The sequence below is a fragment of the Mustela nivalis genome (genome assembly GCF_964662115.1).
Source record: "Mustela nivalis genome assembly, chromosome: 9".
Lineage (NCBI taxonomy): Eukaryota > Metazoa > Chordata > Mammalia > Carnivora > Mustelidae > Mustela > Mustela nivalis.
In genome coordinates, this window is record NC_139028.1 from 11,181,561 (window position 1) to 11,202,532 (window position 20,972).

At 41.7% G+C, this 20,972-nt stretch overlaps 1 protein-coding gene across 8 annotated transcripts in view; it reads left to right on the plus strand.

Moving 5' to 3' along the window:
• The window catches only part of GRIA4 (glutamate ionotropic receptor AMPA type subunit 4), a 379,592-nt gene that overhangs the window by 349,747 nt on the left and 8,873 nt on the right, over positions 1-20,972 (plus strand). For 3 of the 8 annotated variants that reach the window (XM_082682480.1, XM_082682479.1, XM_082682478.1), the window contains exon 15: positions 20,406-20,520. In XM_082682480.1, coding sequence (XP_082538606.1) covers positions 20,406-20,520 — 115 coding nt within the window. Of the gene's footprint in view, positions 1-1,533; positions 1,573-2,978; positions 3,311-15,047; positions 15,163-20,405; positions 20,525-20,972 lie in introns of those variants that run through there. The other 5 variants (XM_082682482.1, XM_082682481.1, XM_082682483.1 and 2 more) reach the window with 4 other exon arrangements.

The following is a 20,972-nucleotide window of genomic DNA, read 5'->3' on the forward strand; positions in this document are numbered from 1 at the left end:
CCCTATTTCTGTGGAAAAAAAATATGTATATATATGCGGAATTTATGGAGTTCAGCGGATAAAAGGCTGGTTTGTCAAAATGGACATTTTTTAAATACTCCTTCAAGATAATGAACGAAGTTAAGGTTCCCAAGTAAGAACAAGAGGACAAGCACGTGTATTTGTCATTTGGGAAGCTTTACTCTGTTGTGTCTGCATCATGTAGCTTCAAGGGGATCAAAGCCCAGAGGGTGATGGTGACAGACGGATAGTGTAGAACCTTCCATACAGTGGTTTTTCTCTGCACATTTTCATAACGGCCATTAGAGTAACGATTACCCCATCCTTCATTTCGACGCCTCTGGAATATATGGTGACAACCCAAGGTTCCAAAGTACATCCATTTTCTCACCTGATGTCATTTTACTTGATCAAGAATTTTAATAAATTACCCAAAGTTAAATAACAATAGCACATGATCTTGTATGGGTTCAGGCTCATTCTCGGTCTCCACTTCCCTTCATGTCTCATGGAACTCAATCAATTGTCTGGTATTTGATCTTTCTTTTTGGGAGCCAGTCACTGAAATTATGCCAAAGGGTGACTAGGAATGGACTCTAAGCTCGGTTAACTAGACGGGAGTCTCAAAAAAGACGTTGTTCAAACAAGAAAAGATTGGATCAGATGCCATGTAAATGAAAAACCAAACAAATTCAACAACTCCTACCTACCAAGTGCATGTATATGAGTGTATTTGCCCCACAAATCCTTGGTGCTGGTGCTCCTGTCTTCACTAGACAGATGTGGCCCCTGAAGCTCAGGAGGAGACGGAGCCCATCATTCCCCGGCCCCAAATCCACGCCCCTTTCATGTGCTGCCTTCTTTCTCTCCGGAGGTTCCAGAAGCCCTTCTTAGCTAGAGGCACATTACGGAAGAAAACCTCTCTGTCCTACCTGTGATTCCCTGTTTTGATCAAATAAAGCAAGTACCTAGTTTTGGATACTATCCCCTCTCCCCAACTTTCCTAACCCTCCCCTTTTATGACCCCTTAGGGTTTGGTTGGGTCTTTTTTTTTTTTTTTTTTTGCATGTTTGCAATAATTCTTGTTAATACCAAATTCGCTACTGCCCTCCACACGATGTCGGCTTGTAGCACCATCCATTTACCCTCAAAAACACCAGGAACCTCAGGGAAATGGGTTGAGGGCACACAGCATGCCTCTGTCTCTTTAAGGAGCTCAGGTCCGCCTCACCCCACACTCTCCCTGATTCACCCACCCAATGTGCTCTGCTCTATGCCAGCCTTCAGTTCATCCAAGCCCTGACACAACACACTGAGAAGAGCAGACTTTTGTCCCTCTTACACAGCGTATGTTCATTCCCCTTTGGCTTAATCCTCAATATGAATTTGAAGCTCATTTCAATGAACACCCCAGGATATCAGACAGTTGGTAGTGTCTTGTGAGACCTGAGGAAAGGGTTGGCCAGAACTGAACTTGACTTTAATACAAGACCATGTTCTATTATTGTTTAACTTTGGGTATTTCTCCCCTAGGAGGAGGACAGAGGAGAACTAACGAGCTCCAGGACCAAGGTAAGAGGGGAGTTTTCTTTCAAAAGAATGGGTTCCATCCATTTGAAGGAAACCCCTCCCCCACCTATTTTTCAATCCCTTTTTCTTTATAAATTTTATTTTTTAACTCACGCCTTAGGAAGCAAGCTTGCCACCTGTGTGTAATAGTTACTTGAACATCCTCTTACAAATGTTTTAGCAGGAAGTAGTAAACACCCTCACACAAGTCCTATCAGTTACATGCTAATGCGTGTAAAGTTCTCCATCATCATTAACTATCAGTGCCAATCTCCCATTACGGATCAGTCTCTTGCACAGGCCTGAAGAAATTGCCATCTGCCGTTTATTTCTTTCTGTAGAATATGGATGGTAACTGATAACCAAACCATAATGGGTGATGGGGTTACAAAAATATTAAAATTAAAAATCCAAAGTGTTTCTATAGGAAATTTATTATTCTTAAGAATTTTTTTTATTTTAAAATTTTATATTAATAGAAGCAGCTGATCTAATGTAAAGGATACGGAATTTGGAATATGCACAGGCCAGACTCTGGGTGGGTAGCAGTATAGACGTGATGAGATGTTTAAGGTGCCGTATGAAACCTGGGGAGGAAAACGCGGAAGGGGAGTGGACGCTGTGCTGAGCAGTGTTTCTCCGGTTGAGAGCGCCTTCCCGGGCATCCCTCCCAAGTGGTTTCCAGTGTTACTGCTCACCTTCTGTGTCATTGTCCCTGGAAGTCGTGGGTTTTCCATCCTTTCGGTACTCTGTGTCGCATTGGTCCTTCCAGGCAAAAAACAAGTGAGCAAATCAAAAAGCATCCAGAATTTGAGCTGTTGGAAGAAAGGTGGAAACCGGCAGGGGCCGGAGGGCACGAAGGGACAGCGTCCAGACTGTCTGCAGCAATCCTTCTGTCACCCTAGCCCTCCAAGGAGGCCAAGTTTTGTGACTCAAGTAGATTTTAGGGAAGCTTGCGGCTCAGACAATTGAGCTACTTGAGGCTCAAGAAAAAGGGGATCCTAGGAAGCAGGGGAAATGTTCAGAAAGAAGGAGAATTCAGGTGATTTGTTGCCAATAAATCTTCACCGTCTTTCAGAGACCGTTCTGGGTGTTCTGTTACAAGCCTGCTTAGAATCATCTTCAGGTTGGATGTTCAAGGTTTTTTAAGGAAAGAAAAACTCTTCAAACAGATCTGTTTTTCTTGGAGACTGTTGTCCTAGGAGCGGGAGCCACAGTAGCCATCTGATTAGGAACAGCTGTGAGAGGACGCGCATGAGATGGGAACTTGATTTCAAGGCCGGCATACCCTACTTTGTAGCTAATGCTATTGCCAGTGGTCACCAGGTCCCGGCCTTTTAGCAGGTCACGCGTTTTGTTGTCAGAAGCCAGAACCTAATTTTTGTGTTCTCACTCCCTGACTCCCTTAGTGAAACACACGGGATATGTTGGAGACACATAATTCACTCCTGAATTTGAAGATGCCGGATGTATGGATCGCCTGAGCAGTCACACAGAGAAGGGAAGGCATTTGGTGGTGTTTCGTGAACTGTGTCCACACCGACGTCAGTCTGTCAGGCAGATCTCTTGTGCAATCTGAATTTCAGGAAACAGTTCCTGGTGGTCTTGTGCAGGGAAAGAACTAGGGGGTCGTTCTGCAGTGACTTGGTTCTGTTAGATAACCTGAGATTGAGGTGAAACACCATTTTCAGCTTTTTGCTTTGTGCCGTTGCTCTATAAAGTGAAAAATACTGATCCCATATTGGTTGCATTTGGTTTATTATGTCTGTGAAAACCGATGAATGCAAGTGCCCAGGCTGGTAGCTTAAGAAATACTCAGGTACTCCGGGCCAGGAGCAAGTGACTGAAGGGCTGTGTGCTGTGTTCTCGCGTTAATACCATTTGAAGCAAATGCCGGGGAAACCGTTTTCAGAATTCACAGTTCTGGGTTTTGTTTTTTAATAAAAATAAGTGAGGGACTATACTTCTGTTTTGAAATACAGAGCCCTGCTGCCCTCAGAGATAAGCAGCTTTGTGTTTCCCTCTGAAGGGCATAAACTGAAAAGCTGTAAAGACACACAGACTTAGAATTCTTAGGGTTTGGTTATTTTTGAAGAACAGCAAGAGCCAACTGCCCTCCTGGTAGGGTGGTTCACACAGCTTCTTCAGGTTCCCGGAGCTTCGCATCCCTTCTTCTAGACGACCGTTTTTATCCCTTTGTTTATGCTCTTCTCCCGCCTCACCAAAATCCAAGCCAAAAGTTAGGGTAGATGAAACGAGAGCGTTCAAAGACATTTTACGTTCTGTCCAAATCCTAGGCTGCCGCAAAGGATTCAGGCACCCCGAATGAAAGAGAAATTGAAACTTTAATTTTTTAAGAGTTTGTAGGGAGTCTGGTGGTGGGTATTAAGGAGGGCATGGTGGATCTCGGAACATTGAAAAAATAAATTTAGAAAAAGAATTTGTAGGGAAATTTAAAATATTTGTAGATATATATTAGACATAGTCAGCTAACTGCATATTTAAATACACAAAATAAATCTTATGACGAATGCAATTGTTAATTTCTCTGACGTACTGAGTTATACTGTTCTCAGTAGTAAATTTAGTAATAGGAGAATTCAATAAAAGTGACATGTTTTATTTGCTACTCATAAATAGGTTAGAACAAAACGATAAGAATACCATTATCTGGGATTTAGTTGTAAGTATCTGATTTCACCTGATACTTACAAGCTTGTATCTGATTTGACCAATTAGTACTTTTTCCTTGCCTGGATACACAAAGTGAGCTGGTAATCCCTTTATTTTAACCATCTATAATCTCACTGAAATACCATCTTAGGTATTTTGTTTATACAGCAGACAAAATTGTTGGCCATTATTCATAAAAACAGCCAGTGTCAGTGGCTCGTCCTGTCCCTCTTACCGTCATTTAATAGATGGTTTGGGAGCATTTCGTTTTATTGTGTTCTGTTTTAAAACCCTCTCCATACCGGGTGTTCCCAGAATCCCTTAGGTGGCATGGTCAAAGGACCCCCTCTAAGGATTCAGCTCTGGATTCTTTCATTTTAATAGGCTGCTTAAAAAGTAGCACCTTAAGTTAATCATGGAGATACCAGCCCTCCCTGTAGTCACTGCGTGGCTCCTGTAGTTCTCGCCCTGCCTTGGGACCAAGCAGGGTGTAAAATACCATGAAACATAGTCGCTGTGCCCCACCGGGAAAGACGTTTGGAGATGCAATACTGTGACGCCATGTAGGACTCCAAGTAAATGGAGCGCTCCAGACGGTAGATATTGAAAGAAGGAGATCAGTTGCGTGTAGAGTATCTGGAAGAGATCTCCTAAAAAAGGTTCAGATGTAGTAGTTGATAAATATTAGTTGAATGAATAAGTCCATGAGTGATTATTGGAAAATGGTAAGAACTTTAGAAAAGCTAAGGGCAGGGGGTGCGAGGGGGAGAAATTTCTGGTGAAGGTTCTGTTAATGAGATTGGCATGGATTGTGAATAAAATGTGTTTGGGGCTCTAAGGAATCTAGCCTGGAGAAGGCAGAGAAGATCTGTTTGGGGAATTAGGGTGGTTAAGAGGCTGGGCTTCTATGGTAGAAGGACTCGGGTTCCAGTCCCGCCTTTGGCATTTGCCAGCCATGTGGATTCAGTGAGGAATTGGTGGGAATGTGAGAACTTGGGACAGAGCCTGGCTCAGTCAAATATAATGGAGTCATACTTTAAAGGTATACCTATAAACTGAATTGTTAGGAAGCTTTGAATGTCAGGAAAATTAGAACAAAGTCGTATCTTGGAAACAGCCACGAGGCCCCGAAGATTTTCAATAAAGCGGTGTAAACACGCAGACAGTCGGGAGTCTTCTGACTCTGGGTAGCTGAGAACAGATGCAGAGAGTCTGCGATTCTGTCTCGGGAGGTACAGGTGTCACCTGTATAATAGAAATGAACATATAAATTTGAGAGACATCTTTTCAGAAAAAAGAGTTCTTAATGGCTACTTAGCTGTAGGAAAGGAGTGGGAATGAAGATTTGAAGATGAGATTGAGTTTCTGTGATTGGGCTTTGTTGTTGTGTTTACTTTTCTACTTCTGTGAACGTTTTCCGATCCATTATACTGAAGCTTCTTTATGATGACGTGTGTAGGATCTCTCATTACCTGTCCTAAAAGGTCAGATCTTAAGTCATTAGGAACCTAGTATGTATCAAAATAGACCCATCTTATTCCAACCTTAAGAAGGAACAAGGATCACGATCTAATTAAATCAAGTCAATATAAAGTTTATTGGTACGGCTTTTTAAGGAACATTACTGTTCTTCTTGGATATTTAGGAAGTGTCAGTTTCAGCTGATAAGACTGTAGGCCTTGGAAGTCTTATCTCAGCTCAAGAAGTATTTAGCCAGAGGGTACAGAACTTGCTGGGAATGTATCAGTCTAAGCTTAATGAGAGAGCACCCCCAGCAAGCCTGATGAATGGGGTGAGGGAGAGAAAATCCTCCTTGGAGAGCCAGAGTAGGGAGGAATGCGGAGTTTAGCTACACAGGCGAGGGGACCCACAGAAAGCAAAGTTTGACTGTGAGAGAGAGCACTGGACCAGGAGGCTGAGGACCACCATCCCGACTGGGTCTTGGTGAGCTAGGCATCTGACTTGCTGTAGACCCCAGTGACCAATGAGAAGGTTTGAGACTCCCCTCCAACCCCCATCCTGACTCACAAATGCTAGGATTCTAGGTCTTTAAGGCAGCTGATGGAAGTTTTTAACAGTGAGCCAAGGAAGGAAACAGGGAACTTGGTTGTTGAGCATTCTGGAAATCCTATAAAGAGAATAAGGAACGGGTCTAAGAGAAGAAGGAATCCCAAGTCAGGGACAGAGCAGAGGGCATCTAACAAATCTGAAAACCCTGTGCTGCTCAACAGCCCACATGCAGTGAGTGGTGACTGCCACCACCTCTGTTTCTGAAACTGTACTTCAGTAACAATCACTTAACGGGAGATTCACAGAGAACTGTTAGCACTTCACAGTTGAGAGGTAGTGACAGTCCCATCTTGAAACATGCTCCCTGTTGTATGATTCCAGAACAGAAACTGATCATAAAACCAGGGTGGCTTGGGTGGGGACTGGAGCTGGTATCTCGAACAGCACCCCAAGGCCAGCACAAGTCAAATAAGATTGATACGATTTAATATGAATAATTGATAGTTTCCCAATATTATGTAAGGGTTACCAAAAGTATCTTTGGGCAGTTTTTATTTTTAACTGTGATCAGTGTTACATACAGTCCTTTAAGAAGCCCTGTACTTGGGGGCACCCGGGTGGCTCATTAGGTTAAGTGTCTGACTCTTGATCTCAGTTCAGCTCTTGATCTCAGGATTCTGAGTTCAATCCCTGCACTGGGCTGCATGCTGGGTGCGGAACCGACTTAAAAAAATTTTTTAAAAATCAAGAAGCTCTGCCCATGATGTGTTTGCAGAATGATCATGAATTGAGGCTCGTAGCTTGCAAGTTCCTTAGTCTTAAAACCTCCTCTCTGTTAAAATTCTGGAGCAACCATGGGTCACAGAGATATATTTTATGTCCCTTCCCTTAATAGACATACTTGGAAGTGGTCATTAATTAATTTTAAAACAAGTGTTCCTACAATCTGGAAGAGAGATTTTTTTTTTATCTGCTTCACGATTCCCTTTCCAGGTTTTGCAAATCCCCAAAAATCATTACGCCAGTCTCTCCATAGCCTTCAAGAGCTTCTAAAAGAGGTCCCTGACCCAAAGGGGGATAGAAGATTCTACTCTGTGACCTAAAATTGACAAAATCATGAAACTAAACTGCATAAAATGTTCGTAAGGATTATATTTTTTTTTAAAGTTTAACACTAAAAATGAAATTTTTTCATTCATCACAATCTTTAGCTAGTGCTCTAAATTACCAGCAGGCATCCTCACAAAAATCACAGTTTCTTCAAAGAATCACATTCCCCAGACCTAGGCCTCAAATAGCAATTAGTCATGCAAATTCCAAGGAATACAGACTTTAGGGGCAGCACTTGGGGGGCTCAGTCAGCTAAGCATCTGCTTTGGCTCAGGTCTTGATCCCAGGACCCTGAGCTGGAGCCCCGCATCGGGCTCCCTGCTCCTCGGGGAGTCTGCTTCTCCCTCTCCCTCTGCTGCTCCCCTGCTCATGCGCATGCTCTCTCTCTCTTTCTCTCTCAAATAAGTAAATACAATCTGCGGAAAACACACACTTTAGAAGCCATTTCTGGAATCTAACCCAGTATCTACGCAATTTATTTAGTTGTCTTTGACTCACTTGGAGTATGAAACGCAGAGGACTCTGTGCACTAAATTAACTGCATATATGCCATCCAAAATCTAAAACAAAGACAATGGATCCTTCCTTATCAAAGTGGTTTTCTGAGGCTCATTATACATCATGTTGGGTCTGAATGGTGTGTCCACTGAAAAAGATTTTCTCTCCTAATTTTGACATCAAGTTATTGGTTGATAGTGCCATTTTCATGCAAATCTTACCTGTCATTGTGTAAACCAACTGGAATTAAAACTTAGTACCTTTTTAAAAAACATTTGCATATATATGCAGAGCAATTTAGCCCAAATCCTGTCTTTGGAAAGAAGTGCACAAATCCAATGAAGCAAAAAAGAGCCGTGTGCTTGTTTACTGGAAGGGATAATTTGGGAAGAAAACTAACAGCACAGCTGCAAGTTAAATGGAAAACTTAGTGGAGCATTTATAATGCTGACAACCAGTTACTCTTCAGGCCGCACACAGCCGAGCAAGGGTAGAACAGTGGACACGGACGCCTTTCCTTAAGATCAGATCCTCACCTGCTTATCAGTAGACAGCCTGCTGATTTGTATTTGCTTATTATATTTTCTTGCCTGATAAACTAGTTCTTTCTCAGTGAGTTATTCATAGACTTCATACAAAATTCTGGGCTTCTTGTCATTTCTCAGTTTCGTGGCTGATTTCCTCCAAACACCTTTACTTGGGGGGAATATCATTAAACTGCGAAAGTAAAGTCCCATGTGTCCTGTGCTCCTCCCTTCCCGTCTCCTCTTACTCTACTGGGGTAAACTTTCCTGTATGCAACCCTCATGACAGTAGTGACAGTTGCCACCATTATTTAATAAGAGAACCAGCAGTCTGTGCAATAGTCTCTGAAAAATTATTCATTTCTCATGAAATTACGATTTCCTTACTACAGTGTTCCTAGAAATTCTTCTGCATGCACTTATCTTATCTCCTGCATCACAAAGTCTAAATCAAATGAGTTTTCCAATCTGGAATTCTACGGGTTTTTTGTTTGTTTGTTTTCTTTTTGAGATTTTACTTATTTGACAGAGAGAGACACAGCAAGAGAGGGACCACTAGCTGGGGGAGTGGGAGAGGGAGAAGCAGGCTGGGCTCCATCCCAAGCCCCTGGGATCATGACCTGAGTGGATTAACCAGGTGAGCCACCCAGGCACCCCTGGAATTTTAGTTTAAATGCAAAAAAGGAATTCAGTAAAGATGTGGTGTGATGAAAGACTTTTTAAATTGCATTGTTTTCCTAATTCCTTCAGAAATGAAAAGGACTTTTTTCTTAGGGTCTGTACTACTTGATCTGGGAAAAACGTAGTTGACAGCCCTGAAAATTCTTTTCCTAAAAACAGGGGTATACACACACACACATTCTTTTTTTTTTTTTTTTTTTTTTTAGTGGCCTACTTAGCAGAACTGAAGTCTACCCACCATCACATTCATTTAATTCAGCCTAAGGGGAAAAACTCACCTTGTCTATGTAAATATGTGTGAAACAGCGAGTCTTCTCTCCAGGCCTCTGAGAGTTCTATTAGCCTCCTGCAGATCCTGTCTGATGGGGGAGGCCTACTAATTGATGCATTACTCATACTTCTCTGCCTGACCTGTTCCCTTCAAATAAGGCAGAACCTTTGCAGAAGCCCAGTACATCATTCCGTGTCCTCCAGCCTGTGACTAGAGACACAAAACCAGGTGGACCAAAGCCAGCCACATTATCAGGAGCAATAAGTGCTTTACTGACATCCTTAAGAGCAATTCCTAAATTCTACCTCTTTTTTTTTTTTTGGATCCAAAATAAAATGTTGATTTGCATAAAACAGATATTTTAGGCATAATATTATAAACTAATATAAAATTAGGAAAAATAATATAAAATTGGAAAATAATTGAGAAGGCTTTTTTATTTACTTATTATTAAAGTATCACTTATTGTAGAAAATTTTGGATGGGTGGGGAAGCATAGAAAGGAAAATGCAATCCAAACTAATCCAAATCCGTACGTCCAGAGACAGCTCTTTGTTGGATTTTTTTCCTCAATATTTTTCCATTAATGTCTCTGTCTCTAAATATATATTTTTATTCTTAAATTAAAATTAAGTGAATATACAAATTATTTCTTTTTTTCACTTAGCATTACATTGTAATCATTTTTACTGGTCATTAAAAACTTAGAATGGTCGTGAAACCTTCAGCCATATGAATTAGGGGTACTTATCAGTACCATCAACCCGGGGAGCTTTGTAAAAATGGAGACACAGTGCCCATGATTCAGAGAGACCTGACCCAGCAGTGTTAGGCCTGGGCATCTGTATTTGTGATGGTAACTCTCTGCTTAGGTCACGCTTGAGAACCACTGCTGGGTCTCCCCACATCTACTTCCTTCTCCTCTTCTGGTGGGCACACAAATTGCCTGCCATGTTTGCTACAGAAACATACTGTGAGGTTCATTCAGTTACTCCCGTCAACATCATTGATTAACTTTATTAGACTGGGTTCCTCAAAAGAGAATTATTATTAACCAGTAATATTTAGCCAATTAGCGTAGTTATCAACATTATCAGTAATTTCCAAGGACAAGAACTGTGTTTAAGTTTTGTTGTGCAGTCATCTAACTTCATTTTTTAGTTCTTAATTCCGTCACCAGTGGAGGAGGACGCCCATCTTATATAGTCCTTGACTGTTTCGCACATTATCTTTACTTTTGTCTTTCCTAACACGAGTGGCAGAGAATTGAACTGGCATCATTTTAATTCACAGTAATTTAATTGCAAGCCAGGACTAATGCTTTTTATATGATTTGCATGATCTTCTGCATAAATCATCTACTAACATCCTTTGTGGATTTTAAAGGGATTTTCTTAAGTGTTGACACAATGTCTTGTGGATTCACAGTTTTTAAGTTTTTAAAAAACAGACTAAGATTAATTGGAGACTATGAAAAAAATTTGCTGACATCATTCAGGTAAATATTCTGGACATTGGACCCCATCATATTTAAATTTTACAGAGTTTAGGGGCACCTGGCTGTCTCAGTCAATAGAATTCGACTCTTGATCTCAGGGTTATAAGTTCGATTACTTAGAAATAAAATCTTCATATACCAATATCTATACCTACATGTATATGTAGAGAGAGAGAGAGTTAGTTTAGAATGGAGAGAGCACTCCCGTTAAGAGAGCACAGGCCTAAAAGTGATGAGACTTTCTCATGTGCATATAACTAATAGATCCTTTCCCATAACGATAATAAAGCAGTAGCAAAATCACACTGTAGGTTCAAATATACTGCACCATCACTGCCAGCAATGAAATACTGATCCTATTAAGTAAAACGGAATTGAGTTTTTTTTAATCAGACTAAATACGATATTGCAAGTTATTTGGTATGCAAACTACATATGCCCTAAATACCCCACGTGCAGATGTTAACTAAGACTAGGGCTGGTGTATCAGTCCTTTCCAGTAATATTTTTAAATCCAGGGAATCATAAAAAAAAAAAAAAAAAACATTGATTAAACTTAAACTTTAAAAATGTTCCTATTATAAACTTCAAAAATGACAAATATTTTGTCAGATGTACATTTAATTTTTTTAAAGATTTTTATTTATTTGAGAGAGCGTGAGAGGGGGGGAGGATCAGAGGGAGAAACAGATTCCCTGCTGAGCAGGGAGCCCAATGCAGAAGTCAATTCTGGGACTCCAGAATCACAACCTGAGCAGCGAAGGCAGGCGCCCAACCAACTGACCCACCCGGGGGTTCCCAGATGTACATTTTAAAACCTCACCATCAGAAAAATTACAAGTGATACGGTCCAGGAGTAAATATAATGAGTAAAGAAGAAAAGCATATGTAAACATATAGAAATGAATGATAAATTATTTATGAAAGGGTGGAAGAGATGGATATCTTCGCTCAAATTAAGATGCTTTTAACAAAATCTCCGCACTAGATGACTTTACCCAATATCAATAAGTAGAAGTTCAGGTCTTAGTTCCCATTCTAGAGCTTCTGTTGTATGTGGTCTTAACAAGAGTCTCATTAACAAGAACGGGTCCTGGAAGTTAGCACAATGCCATATGGCTTTTCATTATCTCAAGCTCAGTGGAAGGAAATTTCAGGATTAAAATCCTTGGGCAGTTTTCTTGAGCTTCTGGAGTTTGACTCAAAGATCATTCTCCTTCCAACCTACATCAAGTACCCCACCATCTCACCTCTATTAAAAAGCCAACTTGGAGAAGGGTTTTTCTTACCTAGAATTCCCCAAAGGTACAAAAAGCTAGAAGTAAGTTGCCTGAAGCCTGCTTCACTCTGTGGAAGGTCCTTTTCAACACACCAGGGCTCTCAGTTGTGGTTTCCGCCCCTGCAGCAAGAATGTGGTCCTTGACTCTTTCTTCTTCTCCTTTCATTTTTAAATGACAGCAGTCTACTAGGTTGAGTTGATCTGTAAACCTGCCTTTTATAGGACAAGAAGAATAATCAGTGTAAGGACTGATCTTTAGGACATTTCTCTTCTAACACTCATCTTCCTGGCCGACCACTAGTTTGGCTTCTCTGAGGCTTCCTCAGGACCAGAATATCCCTGATCTGCATTTCTGACCTTGACTCTGATACCTCTGTTTGAAGTGTAGAAAGGGGATTGCAAAGCAATAGTAAATCGTGCTGTAGTGAGAGTGCACTTCCTATGTCCCTCATTCACCCCCCAGTACTTGTGACTTCCCTAAGCATGCCTCTACTGCCTCCTTCAGGGTTTCTTTTTCTCTTGCCTAAGTAAAAAAAGGAAAAAAACACAACTTTTAAATCTATTCCAGCAAAATGAGCGAAGAACTAACTTTATGTGTTTTTCTAAGTCACTTGATGATTCTTAGAATTAATAACAGGTAAAGGCAATGTGTTTCATAAAATAGGGCAGATGTTCTAATGTGGTTTATGCTAGTTGAGATGGCAATCTCCAGAGCTCGGTCGACCTGATTATATACAGAAATGACGTCTGTAGTCAGTTGTAGAAAACAGGCAGTTTTCACGTGCAGAAAAATCTTGAGTACCTGAAGACTCTTTCTGAATATTAATTACCAGGGGCCTCCCATGCATCCTAAGAGAAAAGTAAATGTACATTTAATAATATTAGGCAGACTTTATCAAGGGGCTGCATGTTTCTGGAAAGAAAAATGTGAATTGTGAACTGGGCAGTGACCTACCTATTGGTCAGGTGTATCATATAAACCAAATGTTGCTGCTTACACACACACACGGATAGCGGTGTGAAACTAAACTGTTTTTACATGGCCTATTAGATGGTCTTAGAAAGACAATGTCTTAGAATAATTTTGTAGAAAACTTTATTCCAAATGGTTTTCTCAACATGAAGCTTTTTTTCCTTATCCATTCCTTTATTTTGCTTTTTGTTTTCTCCTGTGCTGTGGAACTGTCTTTGGATATGGCTAAAAACCCTGTTAAATAACCCTCTCATGAAATGACTTCGGTTTTATCCAAGGAATGGTCTAAACCAACTGATAAAATTATTGGGATGCCAGTTCATTAAAACATCTCAGATGAATGTTTCAGGCTAAAATAAAGTGGAATATAAAAATAATTTTCTCCAAAATACAAAATTTGAGTCATCCAGCTTAAATCACTAGAAGACAAATTTAGTTTGTTGTAGATGCAAAATAAATTAAAACAACTTTCTCCCAACGACATTTTTTTTAAATAGGTTTCTCTTCAGTGAATATTCATTCATTCTTGCATTTTGGTCTGGTCCTTTTGGTGATTAAACCAACTACCTGATACTGCTCACTTTGGCAAGTATATGCATTATTTTAGGCCACCAGTGTGGCACTTAGGAAGGTGGGAACGGCTGATTATTTAATTAGCATTTCATAAGTGGCGGAACAGTTAGTACTCTCAAAGTGCATGGTTTACTTGCGGGAAGTGTTTATTCTCCAAGTGGATCAGACTGTCACAACACTGGAGAATGAACATTGTTTACATAAAATTTGATAAACACATTTTAAGAAAAGAAACACTTCCACAGGCTGATGGCTGGTGAAATATGTCACCCTTTTTACTAGTCGACAGCCATTTCACTTGCAAATCAGTTTTCAAGTGCTATTCGTTAATACGGGGCTGTCATGTTTTATTTCTAACTCATACAGCATTAAGGCATCAGCAGACTCAGTTTTTATCAGCTAGCATAGCCCTAACTCTCCATATAGAAGCCACTCCCTCACTTTAACAGAAATTTCATGAAATGGGAAGTCCTCTTGAAGGGCAGAATGGCTCATTTAAAAACTGTAACCTGAAGGCAAGTAAGAAGCCACATACCTGGCAGGCAGAAGCCCGTGACACATTTTTAACCCTTTCAGACATTCATTAGAATCTGCTCCCTTATTCCTTGGTAGAGATAGCCAAGGAGGCGACCAAATCTTGAGTCTGCAAAGTTCCGATCCCATGCAGCCCAGCTTCCTGGGGTTCAGTTCCTTAATTTCAGCAGTGGAATGGCCATGCCGGCCCAGTTTCTAAATAGCATCCAAACCCTTCAAGAATCAACACCAAACTCAAATATAAGACCTTTTCCCTGAGAGCTGCTACTCCCTTTCTCTTGACCATCCTGTGACTTCTAGCGCAGGAAACCGAACCCAGCACGCCAATCCTAGATTCTGAGACCAGTGAAATCAAACGAATGAAACTAAACTCCCAAACAATAAAGGGAACCAAAATTCAGCTGGACTCTTTGTGGTCAGAAGTCCGTTCACAAAAATGAATGAATGGCTGCTTTTTTGGTTCGGAATGCTGTTCCATGTTTCCTTCTGGGAATGCATTTTCATCTCGGTTCTTCAGTTGTTGACATTCTTAGAGGCAGAGGAGCTCAAGGCACAGTTCTTCCTGTTTACTGCTCTTTTGCAAAAGAAAGAAAAATCCATGTCATTGGTTGATTACAGCGTCATTTATTGGAATAAATGAGCTCTGAGATTGAGCAGCACCAAGTAACCCGGGTTTCACACGCTTTGAAATTAGTCCCCATTGCCTTCGGCTTGGACAGACGGGGCTGCAGGACCGCAAAATGAGAGGTTTATTTAGCGCCTGGGAGAAGCTTCTAAAAGAGCTTAAGTCCTCATTCCTTCTAACATCTTAACAGCTGTGCAGTTTCTTACAAAATATGTTTTATCGTTTCAAGAAATGCTGTTAACCTCGCAGTTTTAAAACTGAATGAACAAGGCCTCTTGGACAAATTGAAAAACAAATGGTGGTACGACAAAGGAGAATGTGGCAGCGGGGGAGGTGACTCCAAGGTCAGCCTCAATGTCACCAAAAGCGGGTAAACAGTATGTATAGTAATAGGTGCATCTGCTGGGAGACGCAGCTTGGACACCCCCCCACCCCCACCCCTAGAATTACCAGCCCAGTCCCTTCGAAACCCAAGTATGCAATTACTGTCAAAGCAAAAATATTCGCAGCCGTTACCCATTTGGGGGACACACGAACAGACCTCATTACAAAAGTGCCTGCACCTCTCTGGCTTCACAGAGCTCGTGGGTCAGACCCTCTAGTCCTGCAAACCCCCTTGTAGAAAGCAGGAAGCGATCCCAGCCTTCGAAAGGGCGATTCAGTGACGGGAAACGGGCAGACACCGAGGGGAAGTCTGTCTCCTTTGGCTTGTGTGTGCTGAGACCCCTACACAGTGTTTGTGAGTAACAGCAGTGACTTGACACCTGCCAAGAATACCTTCCAGAAAGCCATGTCTCCACCCAGAACGCTCACACTTCCTTAGGTAGCAAGTTAAATCAGAGATGGTCATGTGAACTAGAATTTTTTGCCTTCGTAACTGGATCAAATCACAAAATGATCAACTCCAAAAACAAGACCCTTTCAAGCCCGTCTCCAATCAAAAACACCGGCCACATATTCACTTAAGGAATATTAACTCTTTTTATATTTTGGCGCCTTAACTTGCCTACAGTGTTCTGACAGTTTCCATAAAAACATAAGTAAATACATATTTATATGCAGAGAAAATTATATAAATTTACACTCATAATCTACTATTTCCCATGCAAGTTAAAAATAGAAGAAAACATGCTCTGATAGCACCAAAGAAAAGCAAAAATTTTCTAGTCCATTAGAAAAATTTTGCTCACAAATATTTACTTTTATCACCAGTGTAAGAGAAGTACAACAGTGCTTACTATTCCACAAAAATGATTAACAAAGTCCTATTTTAGTGTCCATTAAAACGTCTTTTCAGATAAAAATAAGCAGAGCAGAAACGTACACATAATGGAAAAGTCTGTGTAAGAAAAGTCACTTCCATTTATTTAACTCAGGGGCTGGACAGCTCAGTCGGCTTTTAATCAGTTTGTATCCCATCGATTGTTTGGTACCAAACAGACACTAAATATTTGTTGTCAAAAAATGTATGTAAATCTAACTTTGTAGCGCTCAAAAGTCGACCTATTGTCCCCATAGGTATGCAGTAACTTACTTCACCAAATATGAGCTACAAAATGATACATTCTAAAACGTTACTTCAGATCTTAAATGTTATAAGAATCGAAATAAAATAGTCCCCCCAGATGATATCATAATATGTCCTGTGTCCCCTCAGAAGTTCTGTTTTCATACTAAAAACCATTCCTTGTAGGTTGTTGACTGATGTACTATCACCAAACGAATAGGTGATCACATCTAAGTGTTCATAATGCCCGACTCTGAATTTGTGATAAAAGGCAGTATTTTAAATGCCCTCACCTAACTTAGGAGGCACTTGCTGTTTCATTTTTGTTTTGTACCTTCTACAGGTGACTAGTTTTCTTTTTTCAAGTTCTCCCACCCCTCCCGTGGGGCTTGATCTTCCTCAGAGGAGGTGAGACCAGGAGGAGAAGGGCTCAGTTGGAGAACAAAGATCGTTTTTGAGCTTTTGCTGAGTATGAAGCCAAGGCAGGAGAAATATTAAATGACACCAATTCCGTGTAGGGAGAATAAGCTCACTCCGAGGCCCCGGCCCAAGCATGCGGAAATCTGGCGTCGTCTGACGTTCAAATACAGACTCTTGTTGGGAGAAAACTCAGCTTTCTAGTAGTGATGCATCTCACAGAGGGGGAAAATCATGGAAAGCCCGACCCCCCCCCCACCCCGCCATGAATGGGTTCCTTTGAGGAGGAAAGGACCTGCCTGCCGTTGTCCAGCCTTCCGTTCAGCAGCAAATTATTAAGTTTCTGCTTTCAGTAGGCCATGCACCATATTTGTGGGGAAAAGAGAATTCTCTTTCTCTCAAGGAGCTCATGATTTAGTAGATCTGAAAACTGAACTAGAGTCACTGTGGGAGCGTCTAGTCACAACCTGTAGCTACAGAATAATTCGTATCCCTCTCACCGAGAGTTTTTCCCTGAGCGCGAAGTTCTGACCCAGCTGCCCGCAGCCAAGGCTTCATGCTGAAATGTAAACAGTTAAGGAAAGAAGTAAGAAAAAGGGTCCTGCATCTTAAAAAATAATAAAGTCGAAAGGCAGGATTTGGGGTATCCAAATCAATTTTTTTTAATTTACTTAATAATATTAGTGCAATGTGGTCTTTTCTATGATCAGAAGAAATTTATACTTACTCTTGTGAATAAAGTAATAGAAGTTTACCATTGGAAGTAAACCAGTTTAAAAATATCATTGCAATATCTAAAACTCATTTTCCTCTCTGATGAATCTGATACGGTTTAGTCAGAGCATAGACTGTACACAGAATTTTATGTCAGTTTTTGATGTGAGTTACTTACTCCTGGTTCTAGCTGGAAATTTTGGCAAGGCCTGTAATCATTAATGATCTATAAAATTACTGATTTTTTTTGTTTTATACCTTATTTTCCTTTATGCATATAAAAACAGGCACACTCAGGAATGTGGACATTCGTATAAAAATTACTTCGTAAATGTGATTATCGAATCATGTCTTCTTTAGGAATTGTATTAGATCACATGATACCCGTTTCCAGTTTAGCACTTGGAAGACTGTAGCCCATTCCTGACTTTAAAGTATGTCCTAAGTGGCCTTCTCCCCTTTACCACAGCTATAGACACCAAGGCAAGAATGAAGGGATTATTACCAAAAGTATGAGTTCATACGCAGGGAAAAAATGTGGCAAACAAAAGCCAGTGATCTCTCAGGAACACATTCCTTGCTCAGTGCCCAATACTCCGCCAGTTGACCCTTGAGTTTGGTTCCCGATGAATATCTTAAACTCAAAATTCTAATCTACTCACAGCCCCTAAAACCAGCTCTCGTGGTGGAGAGCAGAAGGAACAAAGAGGCAAGGGGAGAAGTGAAGGAGAAGGGGAAGGTAGGCTTTTGAGGACGTCCCTTCCCCTTGCAGAAGAAATGGAAAGAAACTCTGCTTTCTTTCCCTTCCCTTTGCAGCATTCAGCATGAAGTCCTCCTCCTGGAGCACCCTAGTCGAGAAGTGCAGTGTAGCCTCATAGAATACACCTGTGCACGTATTAGAAAGGCTTTTGGTGGGGACCTCAACACTCTTAAGAGTATCAGTTAAAGGAAAAACTTGCTCTGGGTTCAAAATAATTTAAATACAGCAGCCCTGCAGAGCACCTACTCTGAGTCAAATACTTGGTAACTGCTGTCCCACAAGGAAGTAGTTCACAACTCATCAAGCGACCCGGGGTGGGCTTTTGTAATCACTTCACGAATGGCGGTCATGGTGTATAGATAGTAAAGCCCACATTGGGACCAGACTCACCAAACTCCCCAGTTTACCAAAATCTTCATCCTACTCAGCCCCAAACTCGGCATTTAATAGAAAGTGTTAAATAGTGCTCATACTAGATTTTGTTCCAAAACACGATGCCATTTTCTAGCAATGCGGCAAATGCATATTACTTCTTAAATGGAAGGCAGCTATGCTCACCACTATACCACCAACGCTTACTTCTTAAATGGAACGAGTCTTATTAAGATGTTATAAAATAGATATAAAAATTAAATCATAATGAGAAAAGAGTTAAAAAGACAAACTTAACACCTTAGAAACTTTTTTCCAGAATGAACAGTTCAACAACAACATAACAACAGAAAAAGTTTTGGCAGTTAACCAGAAACTCCCATTTCTTGACTCTTCCATTGTGAATGTTTTTAATTGCACAAGCTATCAAGTCAGACTATTACAAACCCTGATTCAGCAGCTACTTCCTTGCTGTGTGGCTAGATGATTTAATCTCTCCATGCCTTTGTTTGCTCATTTGTAAAATGCAGGTTATCATAGTATCCAAACATATAAAATGCTTCCAACACGTGCTGGAACCTAGTAAGGGCTCCATCAGTGTCAGCGGGCACCATCACCGTCATCATTACTCTATTGCCTACTTGTGCAGTTAAGTTAGATTTATGGAATTAATCCCCTAGCAAATCAATGCACGTCGTGTCTCTCCAAGTGCACTGTATTTCCTAGAAAAATGAGGTGTTGGGAGACAGAGCCAGACAAAATGATTGGGGCAGCCTTAGAAATGTCAAGAGAAATTCAACGAATCTCTCTCCGAATGTTTGTAAAAGCGAAGAGAAGCCGAAACCAGCCAACCATGGAAACAGAACGGGGATGTCAGGGGTTACCGCTCCCCATCCATCCTCTTGGACTTTTACTTTATGCAACAGAGGTGTTCACATGGGAATGAAAACTGAGGGAGTTCGTAGATTCCTTGGGACACTGAGACGGTGATGACTGGCCTTTTCCTCCTTGAGACTCCCTATATAACATCGAGTACCAAAAGACTCAAATATGGTTGAAAAGTGAGGTTTTGTAGGACGAGTTTGTTCATAAAAACCTCGGTTCCCCTGAGCCTGTCATGGATCTGGTGGGAAGCATCCGTGGAGTACATTCTAGTCCCTCCCCTTTGTACGCACGGCATGTTAATGTGATGGACTCAAGATAGTGATATTGTTTAGGTGAAATACCACAGTCCAGAACTAGAGTGTCCGCATGGGCTGCTACTTTCACGATTCCCGTCTCTGTCTTCTGAGGACCTTCCTGGACCTTTGTCAGTACCACATGCACCCTCCTTCTCTTCCAACCCGTGTAGACCTGCTTTTGCGGCATACAGTAAAATGCTGCCAGCTGAGTCACAGTGTAGGGGAGAGCCCAAACCAGTGTGAGCCAGGTTCTCTGCACACCTGTCCATCTGCAGCCACTGCCATTCATTTCGAAAGGGGTGGGGGCACACTGAGCTTGCAAATCTTGCATGACTCCCACCGTCTTGCTGGGAACCTTGTAAACGCTCCAGCAGCACTCTCCAAGCCAATAGTTTTGGGTTCACAGTAATTGCATACGTTTTATTTACCCCTCCTCCCTAGCAGTATGCACCTGTTACCTAAAGTGATGGAGCAGGCCCCAGCCACCGGCCTGGTTCTCCACCTGGGCCTCCGCACGAGACACAGCGCCTCCTGTGGCCTCTGCTCCGTCACTTTGCCATGCGATTCTAATGTAGTTTGACTTGAATAACATAAAATAACATATATAATGTTATTTATGTTATTTTCCACGTGAAGAACTCCTGTAAACCTTGCCGTTTTGAAACTCAGTGAGGCAGGCGTCTTAGACAAGCTGAAAAACAAGTGGTGGTACGATAAAGGTGAATGTGGACCCAAGGACTCTGGAAGCAAGGTCAGTCGTCGCCCTCCGGGGCGCCCCCTTGTGTTCACAGAGCCGTAGCCGCGAGCGCTTGTCACAGGGCACGACCCACTCACCCGCCCCGCGTGGCCCATGCTGTCTCGGAAGACTGCAGCCCGCTCCCCCCTGCTCAGGCCTGGGTGCAAGCCCAGATTAACCGCAGGAGCACCTACAGGGACCAAAGTCCTTCTAGGATCCTCGGGCTCACCTTCCATGCGAGTAGCGCTTCTGGGTTTCGTGTGTTTCGGAGGCGAGAGCCACGAAACCTGTTGTTTGAGGACCCGGTGGGGTCTCCAGACAGGAAGTGGGGGACTGTCCGGTAGCCGTCCAGAGACGGAGGTTAACGTTCACCCTATGGCACTGGGAGGTTGTCTGCCGGCACTGTGTGGCCGAGCGTTCCTCTTTAGTTGAAGAGGCCCCCTTACAGCTTTGCGCTGACCGATGTG